The sequence below is a fragment of the Ixodes scapularis genome, unplaced genomic scaffold, assembly GCF_016920785.2.
Source record: "Ixodes scapularis isolate PalLabHiFi unplaced genomic scaffold, ASM1692078v2 PGA_scaffold2__306_contigs__length_199485367, whole genome shotgun sequence".
Taxonomy (NCBI): Eukaryota; Metazoa; Arthropoda; class Arachnida; order Ixodida; family Ixodidae; genus Ixodes; species Ixodes scapularis.
The window spans coordinates 113,854,749-113,875,946 of NW_024609857.1; the positions used below are offsets into that span (position 1 = coordinate 113,854,749).

General features: G+C 44.7%; 1 protein-coding gene and 2 non-coding genes across 3 annotated transcripts; 2 read left to right on the plus strand and 1 right to left on the minus strand.

Annotated features, from left to right (window-relative positions):
- The first annotated feature begins 5,014 nt into the window (after nucleotides 1–5,014).
- Nucleotides 5,015–5,087, plus strand: Trnai-uau. Its single transcript has one exon. It is a non-coding gene; the product is annotated as a tRNA-Ile (tRNA).
- A 1,720-nt stretch (nucleotides 5,088–6,807) lies between these two features.
- Trnaa-ugc lies at nucleotides 6,808–6,880 on the plus strand. The gene has a single exon. It is a non-coding gene; the product is annotated as a tRNA-Ala (tRNA).
- Nucleotides 6,881–20,061: 13,181 nt separating this feature from the next.
- LOC120837106 lies at nucleotides 20,062–20,961 on the minus strand. The gene has a single exon (XM_040206296.1). The coding sequence runs from the start codon at nucleotides 20,959–20,961 to the stop codon at nucleotides 20,062–20,064; it is 900 nt and encodes a 299-aa protein (XP_040062230.1).
- Between the last annotated feature and the right edge of the window lie 237 nt (nucleotides 20,962–21,198).

The following is a 21,198-nucleotide window of genomic DNA, read 5'->3' on the forward strand; positions in this document are numbered from 1 at the left end:
ATTGACCGGAAAGATCTCGTCGCCTTAGGCCCTTTCCAAATGAGCCATGTTTGGATGGCCGTCTTCGCCAATGGCGCTGCAAAATACAAGGTAAAAGCACAAGAAGAACTCGAAATCAAAAAGAAAAAGTGCCTCGTGATTGATCCTACGAAGGATGAAATCAAAATGAAACTGCTTTGGCTACCGCCTCAGCTACCGGACAGCGAGGTCAAGAAGGTGCTTGAACCGTTTGGAACGGTGAAAGAGATAACTAGGGAGAGGTGGAGATTTTCAGATCTCCAGGAGACAGACACCTTGACCCGATTTGTAACACTAGTACTCAAGGATCACCTCTCGGTTAATAAGGTCCCACACATGCTCACCATCTACGGAGTGAATACTCTAGTGGTCATTCCCGGACGACCTCCGCTCTGCCTGCGCTGCAAAGCGATTGGCCACATCCGTCGACAGTGCTCTACACCACGCTGTAAACAGTGCTGGCGGTATGGCCATTCCACCGAGGAGTGCGTTGTAACCTATGCCTCCAAGCTCCAGGGTAATGCTTCGCCATCGGCTGATGTAAGTGAACACCTCATGGACGTCGATGAACTGTTCACTAAGGACCTGGAACCTCTGGACGATTCTCAGGAATCTGAAGAAAACCACGACAACTCATGCGAGGTCTCCTCGGGGGAGCAAGAGGAGGCACCTAAACCTTGCACCATCGATGCCCTAATCCAAGAACCACCAAATGATCCCACACCTGAAGCTCCACTCACTAAATCAAAGGAGACAAGAAAGCTTCCCACACAGATTACTCCGCCTGCTGCGACAGAGACAGAAGACGAAAGGTCGTGCAAAAAGGCGAAAGTCGACGCCATCGACACCACCTTAACAGCAGATCCCTGCTGCTCCAAAGATGTCCCCCAGAGCAGGGAAGACGTCCATCCCCAAGAACAACGTGGAAAGGCGAAGTTCAAGGAACGGAAGAAACCAAACCTTCCCCGATCTGAATCAAATGTTTAAATGGTTACAGTCAGCTTTGGCACCACCCAGATAAGTTCTTTTACCATATGCTCCCTTAACGTGCGCGGTATTAATTCACGCAAAAAGCAATATCAACTATATCGTTTTCTAGAACCACACAATTGTGACATAGTCGCATTGCAAGAGACTAAGGTTTCTCAGGATAACGTTTTGTTCTCGGCTAACAGCGTATGGTCAAGCTCATACGATATATACCACTGCCCAGCAACCGATTACTCTGCTGGATGCGCCATTTTGTTTAAAAAAAGTTTAGAATACCGTATGTGCAGCTTAGTGGAAGGTGCAGATGCAGGTAGGCTTTTAGTTGCAAATGTCCTCATACATGGTCACCCCTGGCGCATAGTTGTTGTTTACGCGTACAATGACTCCGCGCAAAGGGAGAACTTATTCAATCAAGTGAGGATTCACGCCGACACAAGATTCGATGTTATTCTCCTTGGAGATTTTAACTGCGTATTGTCTGCCAAAGATAGAATTCCTATCAAGAAAATCGTTGATCCAAGTGTTGACATTCTTCAAGCTCTCGTTCGGGATTGCGACCTGTTGGACACTTTCACAACAAAAAATGTTCTTCAGTATACGCACTTCCAGGGATCGTCGCATGCGCGTTTGGACCGTATCTATGTGTCTGGTTCGGCTAGTAGTTCATTTAGTGATTATAAAGTAATTCCTGCATATTTCACAGATCATTGTATGGTCATGGTTAGTGTAGGATCGAACCGAAAACGAATAAAGGAAAAGCCACAATCATGGGAATGCTCGAAGATGAACGAAAGCCTGTTAGAAAACGATGCTTTTCAAACAGCCGCAGAAAGCCTTATAACTGACTTTGGACTCATCAAAACTGGGTGGTGCCAAAAGTGGGAATTGTTTAAGATTAAAATTCGAGAAGTAGCTATCGAGATATCTTCGATAAAAAGGTACCGCGAAAAAACTGAAGAAAGACGACTAAATAACGATCTCTTGTACTTATATAATCTCGAATGTCAAGAGCCAGGGATGTACAAGAATGAAATAAAAAATATAAAGAAGCAAATAGAAGAACACGACAAGAAGCGCTATGAAGGTGCGGCTGTGAGGACACGCACTCTACAACTAATTGAAGGAGAACAGCCTACGAAGAGGTACCTACATGCCGAACGAGAGTATGTGAAGAAAACGTCGGTATCATTGCTAATACTGAACGGCCAGGAACTGAAGAATGAAAGTGATATTCACCAGGCTTTTGTCTCGCATTACACTAATCTTTTTGCAACAGGCACTAAGGCACCTCATCCACGTCTGCGAGGGATAATATCAACACTACCCTGCTTAGAAAACGACACAACGGAAAAACTTAATTCACCCCTAAATGTACAAGAAATTGTGCAAAACATCTCTGAAATGAAAAGTCACAAAGCTCCTGGTCCAGATGGATTGCCTGCTAGCTTCTACAAGAAGTGGAAAGAAAAATTAGCCCCCATACTTTGCAGCGTTTTTGAAGAATCTTACACCATGGGTAACTTACCGCTGTCGTTTCGTAAGGCTCATACAATACTAATTCCTAAATCGAAAGACCCTAACAAGCTTAAAAAATTTGAAGGCTATAGACCTATCAGCCTTCTCAATACTGACTACAAAATCCTGGCTTGATTAATCGCAGGGAGACTCCAAACTGTCATAACCCAAGTCATAGGAGATCACCAAACATGTTCAATTAGAGGAAGAAATATACAGACAAACCTCCACATTGTTCGATCAATGCTAGAGATATGCCAACGCACACAAGAAGCAGCTGCCATTTTACAGCTTGATCTCGAAAAAGCTTTCGATAGAGTAGACCACTCATTTCTTTTTGCCCTGTTGAAGCACATACGGGTCGGCGAAACTCTTGAAAAGGGCATTACACTTTGCTACAATAGCATATCGACTAAGTTAATTATAAATGGGTCTCTTTCAAAATCTATCCCCGTTTTACGCTCAGTACGCCAAGGCTGCCCAATGTCACCGCTACTTTTTAATATCTACTTAGAGCCACTCTGTAGGGTCATCATCAACGACACAAAGATACAAGGTTTTCAACTTCATGCCAGCGAAGTGAAACTCCTGGCGTACGCAGACGACCTGGCCCTCATTTGCTCCAACAAACCAAGCATAGTGACAGCTATGTCACATGTCGAAGACTACTGCCATGTGCCTGGTGCTTCTGTGATTAAGGCTAAAAGTAGTGGATCGTGGTGCGGGGAGTGGGGATCAACACCAGCCAAGTACGTGGACATTGAATGGTCTAGAAACAAACCGCAGCTTTTAGGGGTACCACTCAGTGCGATGGACAATCCAAAGTCTATGTGGGATTCTGTAGGCACAAACGTGAAGTCAGCTGTACGTATATGGAGCCAACGATACCTTTCTACATTTGGGAGGGTTGCCGTATGCAATATCTTCCTTTTGTCAAGGCTAACATACCTTCTACAGGTTATGCATTGTTCTAGAATTACAGTTAATGAGTTCAATAGAGTTTTTGCGACATTTATTTGGAATTCTTCGTACGAGCCTATGCGCAGATCTAACCTCTTTCGACGAACGGAAGATGGTGGTCTAGGCCTCGGTCACATCTTTGTGCGACAGCTAATCGCGAGATGGAAATTTTTTAAAACTCCCCAACACCCGTTCCTGGAAGCGTACAAAGAATATTTTTTACCAAAGTATACACAGGCACAGGTATCTGGAATTCCATCGAATGACGCAATCCGTTTACGCGGCTTTTATAAAGAGGTCGCAGACACCATTGAATTTTTGGGAGCACGTTTCACAAGCGCTTTCTTGGAGTCGTGCTCCAAAAAGAAATTGCAGAAATGTCTACTTAGTTCTCTATTCCCTGAACCACTATATCGCTTGAGTCCTTTCAATACTCCTTTAAATTGTACTACGGATGTGTTAAAAAGAGTGAAACGTATGCCTATACCACCAAAGTGCAAGTCGTTCTTTTTCCGCTTTCACTCCCGAACGATACCGGTGAAAGAGTGGCGTGAATCCCGGGGATTCGATGTATTTTGGAGCACTAACTGCAGATTGTGTAACACCACCGAATCATTCACTCATGCATTCGTACTATGTGTTGATGCTGTATTTTTTTGGGACGTTTTCAAAAGAACAGTCAAAAAGGAATTTGAAGTTGAGGAGAGTAACTTTCGTCACCCGCATTTCGGAGACCGTCTAGATACGGCCCTTGACACACTTGTGGTACTTGGTTTATATAGCCTATGGAAAACACGGAAAGTGGACACGGATGGAGGTGTCGCCAAACCTTCCTGGGTAAACTTCAAGAGCATCTCTATATTTGTTGGTCAGAGCTTGTTGGCACGCTCCTAGGACGAGGAATGGAAAGAAATCGTAGCAAGTATCAGTCGTTCACCAAACATCATATAATTTTTTTATGGAAATACAAAGAGTTGTATACGTAGTCATGGACTTAACGACAGAACTGCGCCGAGAAAGATAGATGTAGTTTCTGCTAAAATCTTGCACAATTCGTACTGAGCTGCAATATTTGCTCTCTAAAGATGTTTACTACAAACGTCCGGAGAGAGAAGAATGTTGAGGCATATTTTACGTGATTTTTTTCGCTTTGATGATTTGTACATAGTGTATTATACTGTTTTTGTGTATATAAATATGTAAATAAACAGTTTCAAAAAAAAAAAAAAACCCTGGTTAGCTCAGTTGGTAGAGCGCTCCACCTGTAATGGAGAGGTCGCGGGTTCGATACCCGGACCAGGCGGATTTCTTCGGTCGCGCACCAGTCACCTAGCTGTGTTTGGAGATTTGTGTTTGTCCTTTGTCCCTCTTGTTCCCTTTCTCCAGGGATTATTTTCATCATTCTTGTCCAGCTCGCTTGCACCTTTGCATTTAATTGCATTTAATAATAACCTTAAATTGCAAGCTTCACCCTTGTTGGTGTTAGACTAGTGGCAGCTGATAAAACCCGTTTGCTCTACTGACGTCTAACCCCTGGTTAGCTTAGTTGGTAGAGCGCTCCACCTATAATGGAGAGGTCCCGGGTTCGATACCCGGACCAGGCGGATTTTTTTGGTCGTGCACCAGTCACCTAGCTGTGTTTGGAGATTTGTGTTTGTCCTTTGTCCCTCTTGTTCCCTTCCTTTAGGGATTATTTTCATCATTCTTGTCCAGCTCGCTTGCACCTTTGCCTTTAATTGCATTTAATAATAACCTTAAATTGCAAGCTTCACCCTTGTTGGTGTAAGACTGGTGGCAGCTGATAAAACCCGTTTGCTCTACTGACGTCTAACCCCTGGTTAGCTCAGTTGGTAGAGCGCTCCACCTGTAATGGAGAGGTCCCGGGTTCGATACCCGGACCAGGCGGATATTTTTGGTCGTGCACCAGTCACCTAGCTGTGTTTGGAGATTTGTGTTTGTCCTTTGTCCCTCTTGTTCCCTTTCTCCAGGGATTATTTTCATCAGTCTTGTCGAGCTCGCTTGCACCTTTGCATTTAATTGCATTTAATAATAACCTTAAATTGCAAGCTTCACCCTTGTTGGTGTTAGACTGGTGGCAGCTGATAAAACCCGTTTGCTCTACTGACGTCTAACCCCTGGTTAGCTCAGTTGGTAGAGCGCTCCACCTAAAATGAAGAGGTCCCGGGTTTTATACCCGGACCAGGCGGATTTTTTTGGTCGTGCACCAGTCACCTAGCTGTGTTTGGAGATTTGTGTTTGTCCTTTGTCCCTCTTGTTCCCTTTCTCCAGGGATTATTTTCATCACTCTTGTCCAGCTCGCTTGCACCTTTGCATTTAATAATAACCTTAAATTGCAAGCTTCACCCTTGTTGGTGTAAGACTGGTGGCAGCTGATAAAACCCGTTTGCTCTACTGACGTCTGACCCCTGGTTAGCTCAGTTGGTAGAGCGCTGCACCTGTAATGGAGAGGTCCCGGGTTCGATACCCGGACCAGGCGGATTTTTTCGGTCGTGCACCAGTCACCTAGCTGTGTTTGGAGATTTGTGTTTGTCCTTTGTACCTCTTGTTCCCTTCCTCCAGGGCTTATTTTCATCATTCTTGTCCAGCTCGCTTGCACCTTTGCATTTAATTGCATTTAATAATAACCTTAAATTGCAAGCTTCACCCTTGTTGGTGTTAGACTGGTGGCAGCTGATAAAACCCGTTTGCTCTACTGACGTCTAACCCCTGGTTAGCTCAGTTGGTAGAGTGCTACACTTGTAATGGAGAGGTCCGGGGTTCGATACCCGGACCAGGCGGATTTTTTCGGTCGCGCACCAGTCACCTAGCTGTGTTTGGAGATTTGTGTTTGTCCTTTGTCCCTCTTGTTCCCCTTCTCCAGGGATTATTTTCATCATTCTTGTCCAGCTCGCTTGCCCCTTTGCATTTAATTGCATTTAATAATAACCTTAAATTGCAAGCTTCACCCTTGTTGGTGTTAGACTGGTGGCAGCTGATAAAACCCGTTTGCTCTACTGACGTCTAACCCCTGGTTAGCTCAGTTGGTAGAGCGCTCCACCTGTAATGGAGAGGTCCCGGGTTCGATACCCGGACCAGGCGGATTTTTTCGGTCGTGCACCAGTCACCTAGCTGTGTTTGGAGATTTGTGTTTGTCCTTTGTCCCTTTTGTTCCCCTTCTCCAGGGATTTTCATCAATCTTGTCCAGCTCGCTTGCACCTTTGCATTCAATCGCATTTAATAATAACCTTAAATTGCAAGCTTCACCCTTGTTGGTGTTAGACTGGTGGCAGCTGATAAAACCCGTTTGCTCTACTGACGTCTAACCCCTGGTTAGCTCAGTTGGTAGAGCGCTCCACTTGCAATGGAGAGGTCCGGGGTTCGATACCCGGACCAGGCGGATTTCTTCGGTCGCGCACCAGTCACCTAGCTGTGTTCGGAGATTTGTGTTTGTCCTTTGTCCCTCTTGTTCCCCTTCTCCAGGGATTACTGTAACGCGAGTCATGATTGTGCCGTCATGTTATCAGCCGCTGCTCTTCGTATCTGTTTCAGTGATCACATGTGCTGTATATATATTATCTTGTAACTTCAATAAACGTTCGTTCGTCACTTGACACGCAACAGACTACATGGTGTCAGAAGCGGTCGCGACAGCGATCCGTCGAGCACGCTCTCGCTGTTGTCGGCAACACGCCGCTTGCTGCTGAAACGGATCCGCCCATGGCCACGTCGAGCGTCAACGCATCCGACGCCGCAGCATCGCACGGATTTATGACGTCGCTACTGCCTCCGCCCAGGCCCTTGGACACGACCGAAGATGCCTGGCAGAGTTGGCAGATCTGGAAAAGTGAGTTTGAACTCTTCGCTACCGCGACCCGCCTTACATCGCAGCCCAAAGAGGTACAAGCAGCGACACTGCTTATGACGATAGGCCAAGAAGCGCGTAGAACCTACAGCACGTTTTCCTTCGACAACGAAGAAGAGAGGTACGACGTCAGTCTCCTGATAGCCAGGTTTGAAGAGGTTTTTCGACCAGCATCTAACCTAGCATATCATGAATTTCGCTTCGGAACGCGAAACCAGAAGGAAGGGGAGACTTTCAGCGTGTGGTTAACAGACCTAAAAGTACTAGCCAAGCGATGCGAGTTTGGAGAGCTTGAAGAGAGGATGCTCCGCAGCAGGATAATACTGGGAGTTTGAGACTTGAAGTTACAAGAAAAACTTGTCTCGGAAAATCCGACCTACGGCAAGACAGTTGAGATTTGCAAAGCTCGCGAGCACGGTAAAGAACAGTGCCAAGAGATTCAAGGGTCATCAAAACCAGCATCGCGATGATCGATGCCCAGTGCTAGGAAAAAACTGCATGAACTGCGGCAAGCCAAACCATTTTGCCAGAGTATGTAAAAGCAAAGGAAGCAGGCAAGCGAAGAATAAAGCGAGCTACAAGGTGCGCCAGATAACGACCGAAGATTCAGATGATTTCTGGTTAGAATCCTTGTCAGTGAACACGATTGCGGAAGAAAGTAAATGGACAGTCACGGTCGACATAGAAGGCACGCCAACGAAGTGCAAGCTAGACACCGGCGCAACCTGCTCAGTCATCTCGGCGGCTCAAGTTAGACAGATAACTTCGAAGCCGTGCCAAAAGTGCAACGTCGTGCTGAAAGCTTTTTTTGGCTTTCAAAAGAACGCTTCCTCGAAGATTCGGTTGTGTATATCCGGGATGAAAAAAGAATCGAGACAGACTTTTTTGTGGTTGAAGACGACGTCACAACCACGCTCAGTGGTGCTGTCTCCGAAAGTTTGGGCGACGTTCTTCGTGTGGCTACCGTAGAAGAGCAACTATACGAAGCGGCTGAACCTTACCGTGATGTTTTTCAAGGTTTAGGGCAACTTAAAGACGTCATCTACCACCTCAAGCTCAAGCCCGGTGCCCAAGGTTCAGTGAAACCGGCCAGACGCGTTGCCGTTATGCTGCAGGAGAATGTGAAAGCTGAACTGGACCGCATGGAAGCAAACCAAGTAATCGAAAAGGTAACTGAACCAACAGAATGGGCAAGCTACATGGTTGTAGTTGTCAAGAAAGACAAAGTTAGAATATGTTTAGATCCGTCAGACTTAGTTCTGTTGAGGGAACACTATCCAATGCCAACCTTGGAAGATATCGCTCCAAATCTGAGTGGTGCAAAATATTTCTCCACGCTAGACGCTGCTTCCGGCTACTGGCAGATAAAGCTAGCAGACGAAAGCTCGAACATTTGCACCATGAGCACCCCGTATGGGAGGTATAGATTCCTAAGAATGCCATTCGGAATCTCACCAGCTCCTGAGATATTTCAACGAGCCATGCACCAAGTATTGCAAGGGCTAGAAGGGGTCTCAGTTGTTATGGACGATATTCTGGTATGGGGACGAACCAAAACTGAGCATGACGAAAATTTGAAACGCGTGCTGGAGAGGTGCCGAAGCTACAACTTACGGTTAAACAAGAAAAAATGCCGTTTTTTACAGCAAAGAGTCCGCTACTTGGGTCACATCGTGACTAACGAGGGACTGGCCCTGGACCCAGGAAGACTTCAAGACATCTTGGAAGTGAAGAAACCGAAGAACCGTAAGGAACTCCAAGTATTCCTTGGCATGGTCAACTTTGTAGCTCGGTTCGTGCCCAACATGTCAACAATCACGGCGCCGTTGAGGGAGCTGCTGAAAAAGGAAGTTGCCTGGGTGTGGGATGAACGACAACAAATTAGCTTCGAGTCCTTGCGCGAGGTCCTGACCAAAACCCCGGTGTTGTCTTTTTACCGGAAAGACAGGCCAATTACACTTTCAGTTGACGCAAGCCAGACGGGCGTCGGAGCTGTAATCATTCAGGATGGGCATCCGCTAGCATATTCGTCGCGTTCGCTAACTGAAACTCAGCAAAAGTATGCCCAAATTGAAAAGAAAATGCTCGCCATTGTCTATGGGTGCGAAAAGTTCCACCACTACATTTTCGGCCAGTCCAAGGTGATCGTTGAATCTGATCACAAGCCGTTGGAAATGATATTCAAAAAACCGCTGTGCCAGTGCCCGTTGCGGTTGCAACGCATGCGACTAAACTTGCAAAAATATGCAATCACGATCAAGTACAAGCCAGGAAAAGAAATGTTTCTAGCAGACGCCCTGTCGAGGTTTCCAAACGAAGCAACCTTGCGAGAGGAAGCAGAACATTTTTATGTGAACGTAATCGAATGCTTGCCTGTTTCAGACAAACGTCTGAACGATGTACTGGAAGAAACCAACCGGGACCCCAGCATGACGAAGCTCCGAGAGTACGCAGGTGATGCTTGGCCCGAAAACAAAAGCGAGGTTTCAGCCGAGATCCGAACCTACTGGAACTACCGCGAGGAAATGCACGTTCAGGACGGACTCGTGTTTCGCAGCAACAGGCTCGTCATCCCCGCGAGGCAACAGAGGGAAGTACTTTCTGTGCTGCACTCCGCGCATGGAGGCGTCGGAAAAATGAAGTCAAGAGCAAAAGCAGTGATTTTTTGGCCCAACATGGGAAGCGACATTGAGCAAATGGCTAAGAATTGTGCCGAGTGCCAAAAGTATAAACCTAAGAATGTGAAGTTGCCTCTACTCAGCCATGACATCCCGAAATTGCCATGGCAGACCATCGGAATCGACTTGTGCTACCACAATGACCAAGAATTCATTGTTGGGGTTGACTTTTACTCTTTCTTTTTCGAAGTGAGAGCCTTCAACCGCTCGACTGCGAGCAGAGTCATCACGGTCTGCGCTGACATCTTCGCGGCACACGGCCTGCCAAAGACGCTGTGCAGTGACAATGGTCCACCATTCAACAGCCAACAGTTCACGGACTACCTCCGCAAGATGGGCACCACGCACGTCAAGTCCAGCCCATACCATCCGCGCGCAAACGGGATGGTGGAACGCGCGGTGCAAGAGGCAAAGAAGCTCCTGAGAAAATATGCATATGGTAGTGTCGAATACTACACCGCATTACTGGAGTGGCGCAATACTCCCAGGGATGATTATCTCAAGTCACCTGTGCATCGGCTGATGGGACGACAGACTAGGACCCTTCTACCAGTACCCCCGAGCCACCTGGAGCCGAGCATCGTTCGACCGCAAGTTGTCCAAAGACGTCTACGGCACATCCGGGAGAAGCAGCGGACGTATTACAACCGCACCGCCAGGTCTCTTCCTAATCTAAAGGATGGCGACCAGGTGACTGTCTACGACACCTTGGCCAAGACGTGGGCTCCAGCAGCAGTCATTGGAGCAGCGGTTGCCCCTCGGTCCTACATTGTCCAGGATCAAGACGGACGAGAAGTTCGCCGCACGAGAGAACACCTGAGAAGCACAAGCCAGGTCCCGATGCCGACATCACACACCACACCACCAACTTTGCCCGAGACTCCGACGGTGGAATTGCGCCGTAGTAAGCGACCAAGGAAATGTCCCGCAAGATACGTACCCGGAGCCAGAACATTAAGAAGCATCTAGGTGTCTTTAGGATGTGTAGTAAGCAACCCGGACAGCAGAAGTGCTTGTAACTAACTGCCTTGTGTTTCAATTATGTTTAATTCAAAAAGCGTTCTTTAAAAAAGAAAAGGGAAGATGTAACACGAGTCATGATTGTGCCGTCATGTTATCAGCCGCTGCTCTTCGTATCTGTTTCAGTGATCACATGTGCTGTATATATATTATCTTGTAACTTCAATAAACGTTCGTTCGTCACTTGACACGCAACAGACTACAATTACTTTCATCGCTTTTTACGTAACGGATTTCTTGTAATACCTAACATTTTTATACATGACCAGCCCTCCCACACACCCTTCTAAAGAAAGTTTTTTTTAATTTATTTTGCTAAAGTCGAGGCGCAGTGACACTGTCACGCGAATGGACCTGCGCAAAGAAAGGCTTGGCACTCTTCAGTTCCGCAAAGCCTTTGTCTTTTTGCAACATCAAGCCCCTGAATAAATTTTTTAGACCCTAAAAACAATGTAAAAAAATCCAACCAAGCATTTCTACAAAAAAAAAGGGGGGGGGGGGAAGTTATATCCGCTTTTTTTAGTCCCTTTGTTTTTGCTTTGCGATCTAAGACGGGGAGAGGAGAACACCAAGTGATTGTGTGCCTCTTTGAGAAGCTCGAGGAGGTAAGTGCACAGACAATAACTAACATTGTCCTACTACGACCATTTTCATAATGATACAACACGAGACAACGCTCCGTCCACCCTAAAATCCGCTAAAAGAGATGTGATAATATGTGAAGGTTTTATTCTCACAAGCATCCTCGATCGTTGCTGCACTCTTATCATATTCTCTTAGGTTTTTTGTAGTCCAACTTCTAGGGTTGGCCCACTTTATTTGTGAATTCCAGCCAGGTTATCTGCACCCTTTTCGTGAGTCAGCGTTCTTCTTACTGCGTTTACCCGAGCAGGACGCATCCTATCTCGAGCATATATTTTCACAAATTAAACATTTTGGTGTCTAAAGTAGGCTTGATATTCTGGGCTTGGGGGGAGAGGGAAACTCGTGAGCGCGGGTTACTTAGTACTCTGCTTTTCGCGGACGTCTATCTGGAGAACACCGGAGTAAACTGCAGCCTGTTCGTGCTCCGTGCGTTTTTGAACGGTATCAAAAAAGGTACGCACGGCAAACGTACGTTTATATTTCCTTATTTTAATCGAAGTTCTAATTATTTGTTGTCATGAGTGTACTTTTTGTTCCATTACTTATGTTTATATACTGGAAACTTTTTTTTTATTCACCAACGTCTCAGCCGAGGCTCGACATGTTCAGAACCAAAGGAAGAAGAATATCGAGCCAAACCTTATTTCTTATTCAATTATCACCTTACTGTTACAACCATGTATTGCTATTGTCTGCTAATATATGCCGGTATAGTAAGATGCACATAAATCAACTCTTCATCTAGTTTTGGCTAGATTTATGATGACTTTTACAGCTTCGCGATTTCGGCAATGGAGAATTTTAGTAGATCGGTCCGATGACTCCGATAACGATACCCGATACTCCGCCGCCGCTTTTTCGCATTCATCATATTGTTAACGGTGGTATCGGAGGTATCGGATAGATGTAATTAAACTCTCAAATATCAGGCGCTGGCTACAACGAGGAAGCTTTGCTTTATCTTAGAGGTAAATAGTACTTCCATTGCTTCGCTGCAGAAGCCCAATGCAGAGCATAAAGCATTCGTCAGGAACAATAGGGCACTCCCATACAGTGCATCAGTTCAAATGGTGTTCAGCGTAGCAGTCGACATACTGAGTAAGAAATAACGCAAAATATCTGACGAGACTTTCGAGAGTCAGCTGTTGCTCAAAATACTCAGGGTCATTAAATGGAACAGGTTGCAACAATAAGAAATGAATAACCGGCTCCCCTTTGTTTCTTAACTGAATATAATATTGTTAAAAGTAACGCCACGAAGGTAACGGATTACTTTTTGGGGTAATGGTAAGTTACTTTCATGGGAGGGTAATTGTAATTGTAATAAATTACAATTTAACCTTGAGTAATTGTAAATGTAATTCCTTACTATTTTTCAGTAACGTGTACAAGTCTGGTCAGAGGTGTGTATGTCTTTTCCTCTCTCGGTTCTTCTCTATTTCATAACTGTTCAACTGACCCTATTGAGAAAAAAAGTATGTATTCTAATTTTATGGTTAGGTGAATTAAACACGATACCATAGATGCCATAGGCTGATTGCAGCGTGAGAAAAGTAAAGAAAGAAGTCTGAACTTCCGTCCTGTTGCCAGTCACAAGAACTGCTTAGGTAATTGCATGGTGCAAAATGTGTGTTATTACACAGAAATAGGTATTTGATTAAAATTAATAACTCTGAAAACCTTGAGAGATTTTCTGTTTACCTGGAAATATTTATTTATTAATACCTGAGACAGTGGACCCTGAAAAGTATCACGATGCTTTACTGATTCCTCATCCTCTTGGCCTATGCAGTAGTGGGCTGGTAAATTGAACAACATGCAAATGAGAACGATTATTCTCCAACAAGAAGCTAAGCAGCAAATATAGGCGAACCTTTAGATACGTCTTCCCTGAGCACTAGTAGTTCGGTCGCAGTTTGACCAGGCGATTCCAGGATAAACACATTATTCGGCGGAGAAACCGAATATTAAGGAAGCTAGGCAGCAAATACGCACAAACCTTTAGATAAGTCGTTTCTAGCACTAGGAGTTCAGTCGATGTCTGAACAATTATTTGATGAATATATATTTGTCGATTAAGCTGAATAATATTAAAGAGGCTAAGCAGGAGATATAGCGTATAGGAAAGCTTTAAAAATCGTCTTCCTTGAGCACTAGTAGTTCAATCGAAGTTTGAAAAATCAATCACGTTTACTTGCACGACGTTTGCTCTGATGTTAGATGAAACATGATTTGTGTTCTAAATAGATTTTCATCCTCAAACATTTTCCTGACACACTTCAGTGATTATTCTTACAATGTTATCAATTCTATGGCTGGTTCTTTGGTTAAAAAATCTAATGCGAGTTCCACTTGAAGCATTAAATAAACTCTTCATTTACACACACAAAACATCTGGTTTATACGTACGCTCTGAACAAACATTCGTTGGTGACAGCTTCTACAAAAACGAGTTAGACAGGACGCACTGCTCTACCGAGACTAGTGCCTGGCACATGCCATCCAGTTTGTGTAGTTCAGCAACCCCCAGTTGCTGCAGCTGTTAAAGCATTAGGCGTAATGGCACGAGTGTCATTCCTGGGCGAATGACATCGTGTTATGAACCTTTTAGGGGTGGCATGAATATGCTTGGAAAACGTTATGTGTGGGAATTCTGCCCACAAGGGGACAAACACGTGCTTCCTTTCGTTTAAAGTGGATTACAAAAAACAACCGCATCTCCACGTGGTGAATGATGTTGATGGGGGCGAAGCTCTGGTGGTGCTTGTCTGCGTAGACGCTGAGCCGCAGCATGCCGAGCCTTTCGTTCGTTTTCATCCATGCCACGCTGCGGTCAAATGCTCAAATGCGTATATAACCACGTTCCACACTACACATTCTCTTTCTGACATGGATGAAAATGAACGAAAGGCTCGGCATGCTGCGGCTCACCGTCTACGCAGGCAAGCACCGACAGAGCTTCGCCCCAATCAACATCATGCACCACGTGCAGATGCGATCGTTTTTTGTTTTTCTTTTTGCCCTACACGAGCACAAGAGCACGTGCTCACGTGCTCGTGAGCACGTGAGCGCGTGAGCTCACGAGCAGGAGCACGTGGGACGGACATACCTGAGCGGTGTATACTGCAGCTTAAACCAAATATCCCCCAAGACGATGGCATACCATGAATAAAAACACGCAATACTTCACAAGGTCTCAAAATATTTTAAAATACAGGAAAATGTGAGAACCGTACAACTTAGTTTCACCCGCCTCAGAAAGTATATCTCGGTTCCCAAATCGGAAATGTCGATTCGACGGTGCGTGGTAACACAGAAGCTTTCTCTAGAACTTTGACTTCTCTTGCACTGGTTGGAGCTAAGCTAGTTGGATTCCATTTTTTGACTAGTTGAGCTAGTCAAAAGCTTCGCACAACTTGATGACTGCAGGACTTTTTAAGGGCAGATGTAAGTGCTGTGATGGCTGCACCTTGTTTCACAATTATTTATGAATGTCCAGAGTCAAAAGGAAGGAATCCTTTTAACTAGTTTTTGACTTTGAACATTCAAAAAATGTGAAACGAGATGTAGCCACTACAGCACTTACATTTGACCTTAAAAGGCCTGCAGCCACCAAGCTGGGCGAATCTTCCAAATACAAATGTCAAGGATACAGGCTGCTGGTTATCCGAATGCAGTATTGAGAGCGACACGTGGACAGATCTGCAACAACATCAAGCGGAACCCTGGAGAAAATGGTCAAAGAAAAATACACGGAAGCCTATAGCGATTGCGCCTGATATCCACGGTGTCGCTTACAGACTGAAGCAGATTGCTGGACGGCAAGGCGTCCACGTGGTTTGGTCTGCGCCGAATAAAGCATATTCTATATGTCACAGGGTACACCAGGAGGGAGCATTCAAAGGAGAATTTTGTGACATTGTTTACAGGACAAAGTATGCATCGTGTGAAAAAGGAGTCATATACAATATCCCATTATCATGCGGTCGATAGTACATAGGCCAAACCGGTCGTTGATGCAACAAGGGAACATGCTGCGTCGTTAAGGAAGATATCAGCAGGCTGACATCTACCAGTCCGTTGTCGAGAATGCCGGTGCACTGCAAGTTTGAAACACATCAAAGCTTTAGGAAACAAAAAAACGAAAAACTTGCGCGTGAAATCTTCGAGGCATTGGCCATCGATGAAAAAGACGAAAAATGTGTCAGTGCGCCTTCCCTGGCGCTGCACAAGCGAGAAAAACTATTTCTGCGGGGTCCTGAAAGACACGAAGCAGCTCTACGTTTGTAAATAGGCATAGAAAAAGATGAAGACGGCTTTAACCCAGTTTCTAAGTAAGGGAGAAGAGGCCCCAGCGAAAACGCCATTTGTACGATAAATGTCTTGTGTCCAGCAAACACATATGAATCACACAAGATATATAAGAACATATAAGAACCACATAAAAAAGCTTAAAAGAAACTTCTCACAAGTTTATTATATGGTTTTTATATGCTCTTATTTATCTTGTATAGTTATTAAATTGTTCTTGTATGGTTCGTATATGTTCTCATGTATCTTGTATGATTCATATGTGTTTATTGAACACAGAAATTTCTCATACAAATGAGATATTTCAATAGGGGGTTCCAATCCAGGTTGTAAATATTGAGAGTAGTGAAGGAAGAAGAAGGGTTTAATAGTTGATAGTCCAGCGGTTGTAAATTTACTGTGTTTATTTGTGTTCAACTGGCACCACCCAAGAATCTGACTGCCCGCGTTTTATAATGGCGTAAATTTTCCACGGCAAAAACGCTGAAAGGAATCGGAAAGACAAAAAAACAAGTTAAGTTACGAAGGATATTACGGAGTTCCACTGCAGCTGTAAATCTTCTTGCCTCAGGCGTTTTGCGTATACAAAAGGAGCCTACGTGCTCAGCGCGAAAGCGTGTCAATCTTCTTAATGCTTCACTTCGGCGAAATATTTATAGACAGTGATTCACCCCAAGATTCGTCTAACAAACCGATGGATGTACGGAAGCTAGTAACACAAATTAACTCATAATATTTTGTTTTTCATGAGCTAAGTGAATTTCCACATTTTCTGTTAGAGGCTCACTAGCGACAGTGAAAACTAGACGTCAAAAGTTGTAACAGCTTGTCTCCAACAAGTTTCAAGAAGTGTGATGGTGCGAAATGTATGCTGGGGAAGCTCACACAGTCGCACCAGTTAAACAACAAAAAAACGCAAAAAAAAAGTTTTTTTTTTTTTTTTTAGAAAGCCTTCTTGACTTTTAAGTCGTACAACACGTGACATGGCCCATTGGAGGTGAAGGTAAAAATACGCAGGCGCGCTGGTCAATTCACTCCATCATGAAAATTCCAACAATAAAAAAGAAACAAAAAACGGAAAAGCACTCACACTGTTTTAGGCGGTGTGTGCGCTAGCCAGTTTTTTTTTATTTATCATTATTATTAACAGTTTCAAGCTGTTGATCAGATTTGGGTAGCGCAGCAAACTTTGAACGTTGCTTTCCGCATAACATCTATTAGCCGTTTTCTCAAAAGACTTTTTTGAATTTCGAGATACTCAATATCATACTGGAAAGAATAAAAACTATGTATGCCAAAAATGTGTTGGTTCATTTATTTATTTATTTACGTACCCTCATTGCCATTGGCATTATAGAGGGGAGTGGGAAACACAAAAATAACAGCAAAAACACGACAATAATTTTATACTTACTTCATGAGGGCCCAAGCCAGTGAACAACTGATAGTATCCAAGGGATACAATAGAAGCCAGAAGGTGGTTCCATTTCACAGACGTTTCAGGAACGAATGAATGGCCAAATGCGATAGTTTTACAATCTGGGAAACCCACTTTGAACAGTTGGTCAATTTGTGGTGAAATAAAAAAATAGTGGAGTGATAAGTCGTTTGTTTAAGGACGGGTTACCATGATATAGGAAAGAGAGGTTAGGCAGGGATACATTGGCTTTCGCTAACGTTACGCTTACATAGCGAATATAATTACCGAGAATAAAACAAGCTGATCGGTTTTTGTGCCGTCTCGAGAGTAGAAATTAAATAAGATTAACTGAAGTCCCAGATAGATAAAGCATATTCTAGTTGAGAGCAAACGCGAATTTTATACAGTATTGATTTTAAGATTACATTGAAAGAAAACAATTTCTTTTTAGCTAATTCAGCGTGCGATTAGCGTTATTAACATATTCAACGTACGTTTGCCAGGTCATGTTGCAAGTAATCTGGGCGCCAGAATATCTGCATATGAAGGTTGTTAGGATGGCAGGGTGGTACAGAAGTATACTTATCTGACACTCATAATTGTGTGTGTGAGCGAGTTAAGTTCTATATTTCTTAATTTCATACTTATGCCTATCCTAAATACTCTACCTAAGATACTGTATCCACCTTATGCCAAATAAGTGAGACCACCTAGACACGTTACTGGGTTCGAGACTATGCTCGTTTTCACCTTAAGCACCGAAGTAAAACAAGTCCGGCTGGTGGCAGAGTGTTCTGGGTTTCCACCAATGAAATGCCGCGATATCGCGCAGACTTAACCACTCTCCGTCGGGAGGTGGTGAGATCCACAGTTAGAGACCGAAACCAAAACGAATTTAGCACTGCAGCATCCTCTAGTGGCAAAAAGCTAGAATATACCTCGTTAAATAGTGCTTGTTTTTGATAAACATGTTTATGCTCTGCAAATTTTGCATCGCTTCTTTAAACTGTCTTCAATAAACATATCTTTGTATATCTAACATTGTTTATACCGTCGGATTTCTAAAAACACTATGAGAAAAAAATCAGTACTTGCCAGTTTTAGCGCATTTACAGTTTTTAACAGCAACCATGGAGCGCTAAAGCAAAAAGATTAGCTGACATCATCGACATCGCCGCAAGCTTGATGAACTAGATCAGACCTGCTACCAGCCACGAACCTATGTTTGCATAGTTTATTCTGTCCTAATATACCTTTGTTTACGTTATTGCGTTGGCGTTCACGTGTATGTATTGAGTGGGCAATCGGTTTCCTTGTGTGTCGCGGTGAATTTCAATGTTTATTCTTTAATTCCGTTTTCTTAAGTTTCGTGGTGTGGGAATGGTGGTACAAATCCCGATTTTAAGCAGAAACAGCGTGGTTGATGTGAGATAAGTTCTTCCAGGATCCCATCAAAGCTTCTGCTTGTTGCCAGAGTGTGAGGATGGCGATAAGAATCCGGATTATAATCTGAAACAGCATGGTGGATGAGAGATACGTTTACTGCCAGAGCGACCCCAAGGCATGTGGATGGCATTTTGTGAGTTTACTTTCCCACCAACTGCCTGGGGAACTGATCACTGCAATAAACGAGCTATCTCAATGAAAGACTGGGCTGAGCATGATGTTTAGACTTCAAAATGAGGTGTAAGCGACACTGAATATGCATGAGGTGAGCAAGTGAAATGTTAAGGTCAGGGTCACATTTCAGAACAATGGTCGACTTTCGGCATGCCGCCAACACTACGTCTTCGTTCTTGAATGAAAACGACCCTTAAAGTGTAATTGTATGCATATATGTTTAGAATGCAAAAGGGCAAAATGGCGCCTGACATCTCTGCTGTAAGGGGCAAACTAGCGAGTGCAGTACAACTGCAACTTTTTTTTGGTTTTGTAGTGTGAATCTTTGTACACAGTGGGATACATACAGCTGATTTCAAAGGCCTCGAGAAGCCATGAACAAGGCTATTACGTAATGAAAGGTAGAATCACGACAACAACATGACACTGGAGGTTAGGCGTGTATGAAGTCGGGAATCCGATTTTGCAGTATGTGAATGGTCCTTAAAAGGGCCGCTCTGTGTTCTGGGGTATGACAAACAGACTCAAAAGTTCTAGCCACTTTCAGAAGAGAACATGTCCTAAGGGGACATTAGTTCACGGTCAATTCCATTCAAAAGGCTGAACACCGGAGATCTCTTCATTCTCATCCTCGTCGTCAGTTTCGTCGTCGTCTCCACTCTTTTCCTCCGTGTCGCTTGCTTCGAGGGGCATGATGACTGGCTCGAGGTTCGACTCTGAAACATCAAATTCTCGAAACTTCGCCTCCATTTTTTTTTTCACATGCTCTGCCATGTGAAAAATTTCATGCCAACGGACAGCTGTTACGTTGTCCACTGCTTCCCTCAAGAGCCGCTCGGCGTCAATGGGCTTGAATGTGATGTTCTTGAAGGCGACCTCCTGCTTGACTCGTGACCATATCAACCCTATGGGATTTAGTTCGCAATGGTACGGTGGGAGCCTCAACACTGTGTGTCCGGCGTGGGTAGCCATGACGTCAACTTTGTACTTTGTGTAGCGATCCTTCACCGTTGCCACGATGCTCAGAAGGTCTTTTTTTTCATTGTGAAAGTCCAGTCTAGGTTCTTGGAAGAGAGCCACTGCTGGATCTCGCCCTTCTTTGTTGCAGTTGTGGGAACAGCTTCAGCCTTTCTGCTGTGGTATGGCGCGTTGTCTATAACAATTACGCTGTTAGGCTCGATGTGGTCCAGCAGATGAAGAAACCATGCTTCAAACCTGTTCGAGTCCATTTCATCGTGGTAGTCCCCCTTCTTCTCACAGAGCACGTCCAGGCAGCCGGACACGAAGCCAGTGTCACTACCTGCGTGGGTGACAATCACTCTTTCACCTTTTCCAGAAGGAACCTTTAGCCCGGTCGTCAGTCCAGACATGAAGGCTTGCCTAGCTGACTTTATGGTGCTATCGGTCCACACCTTGTCAACTGTGAGGCCGGCGTTCACCCAAGTCTCGTCCTGGAAGTAGATCTTGCGGTTCTGGGCTCTGTGCTTTCTGATTGCCCTCAAATACCGCCGCCTCCACTCGACGATGTCCTCTCTCTCATACAGGAGGGTGTTGCGATTCCGTTTCTGTTTCTCGAAACCCATGTCCTTCAGCAGGCGATACAGGGTAGACCCGGAACAGGACGGCAGCACTTCGCCTTCTTGGAGACGAGCGGCGATTTTCTTCAACGTTGGGATCTCCCCCCAACGGAAGAAATTGTGCAGGCAGCTTCTCACGGTCGTCAAAGTGCACGCGTCGTGATTTGAAATCCTCTTCCTTTTCTCGGCAAATTTCGGGCGCTTCTTTGAAGGAGATTTCACAGCTCTGTTGGCACGTGTGTAGCCACGCTTGATCTCGTAGACCGAGCTAACACTGATCCCCGTTGCGGCGGCAGTCAGGTTGATGACTTCCACCACGTTTTTTTCTTGGTACTGCCGCCGCATCCAAGAATAAACGTTCAAATCAAACTGCCTTGTCTGGCTCGACGGGACATTTCGACTTGCGTGACGTTTGTAGTACACCCGAGGGGAAAGAGAGAGAGAAACAACTTTATTGGAACACCACATCAAGAAGCCGCAGGATAGACGTTCACCTACCGCGGCTTCCCCCCCCAAAAAAAAATTTTGTTCCTGAAAAAAGAAGGAATGCAAGCGAGGTGGCTTTTCTCAGTTCTGGAAGGG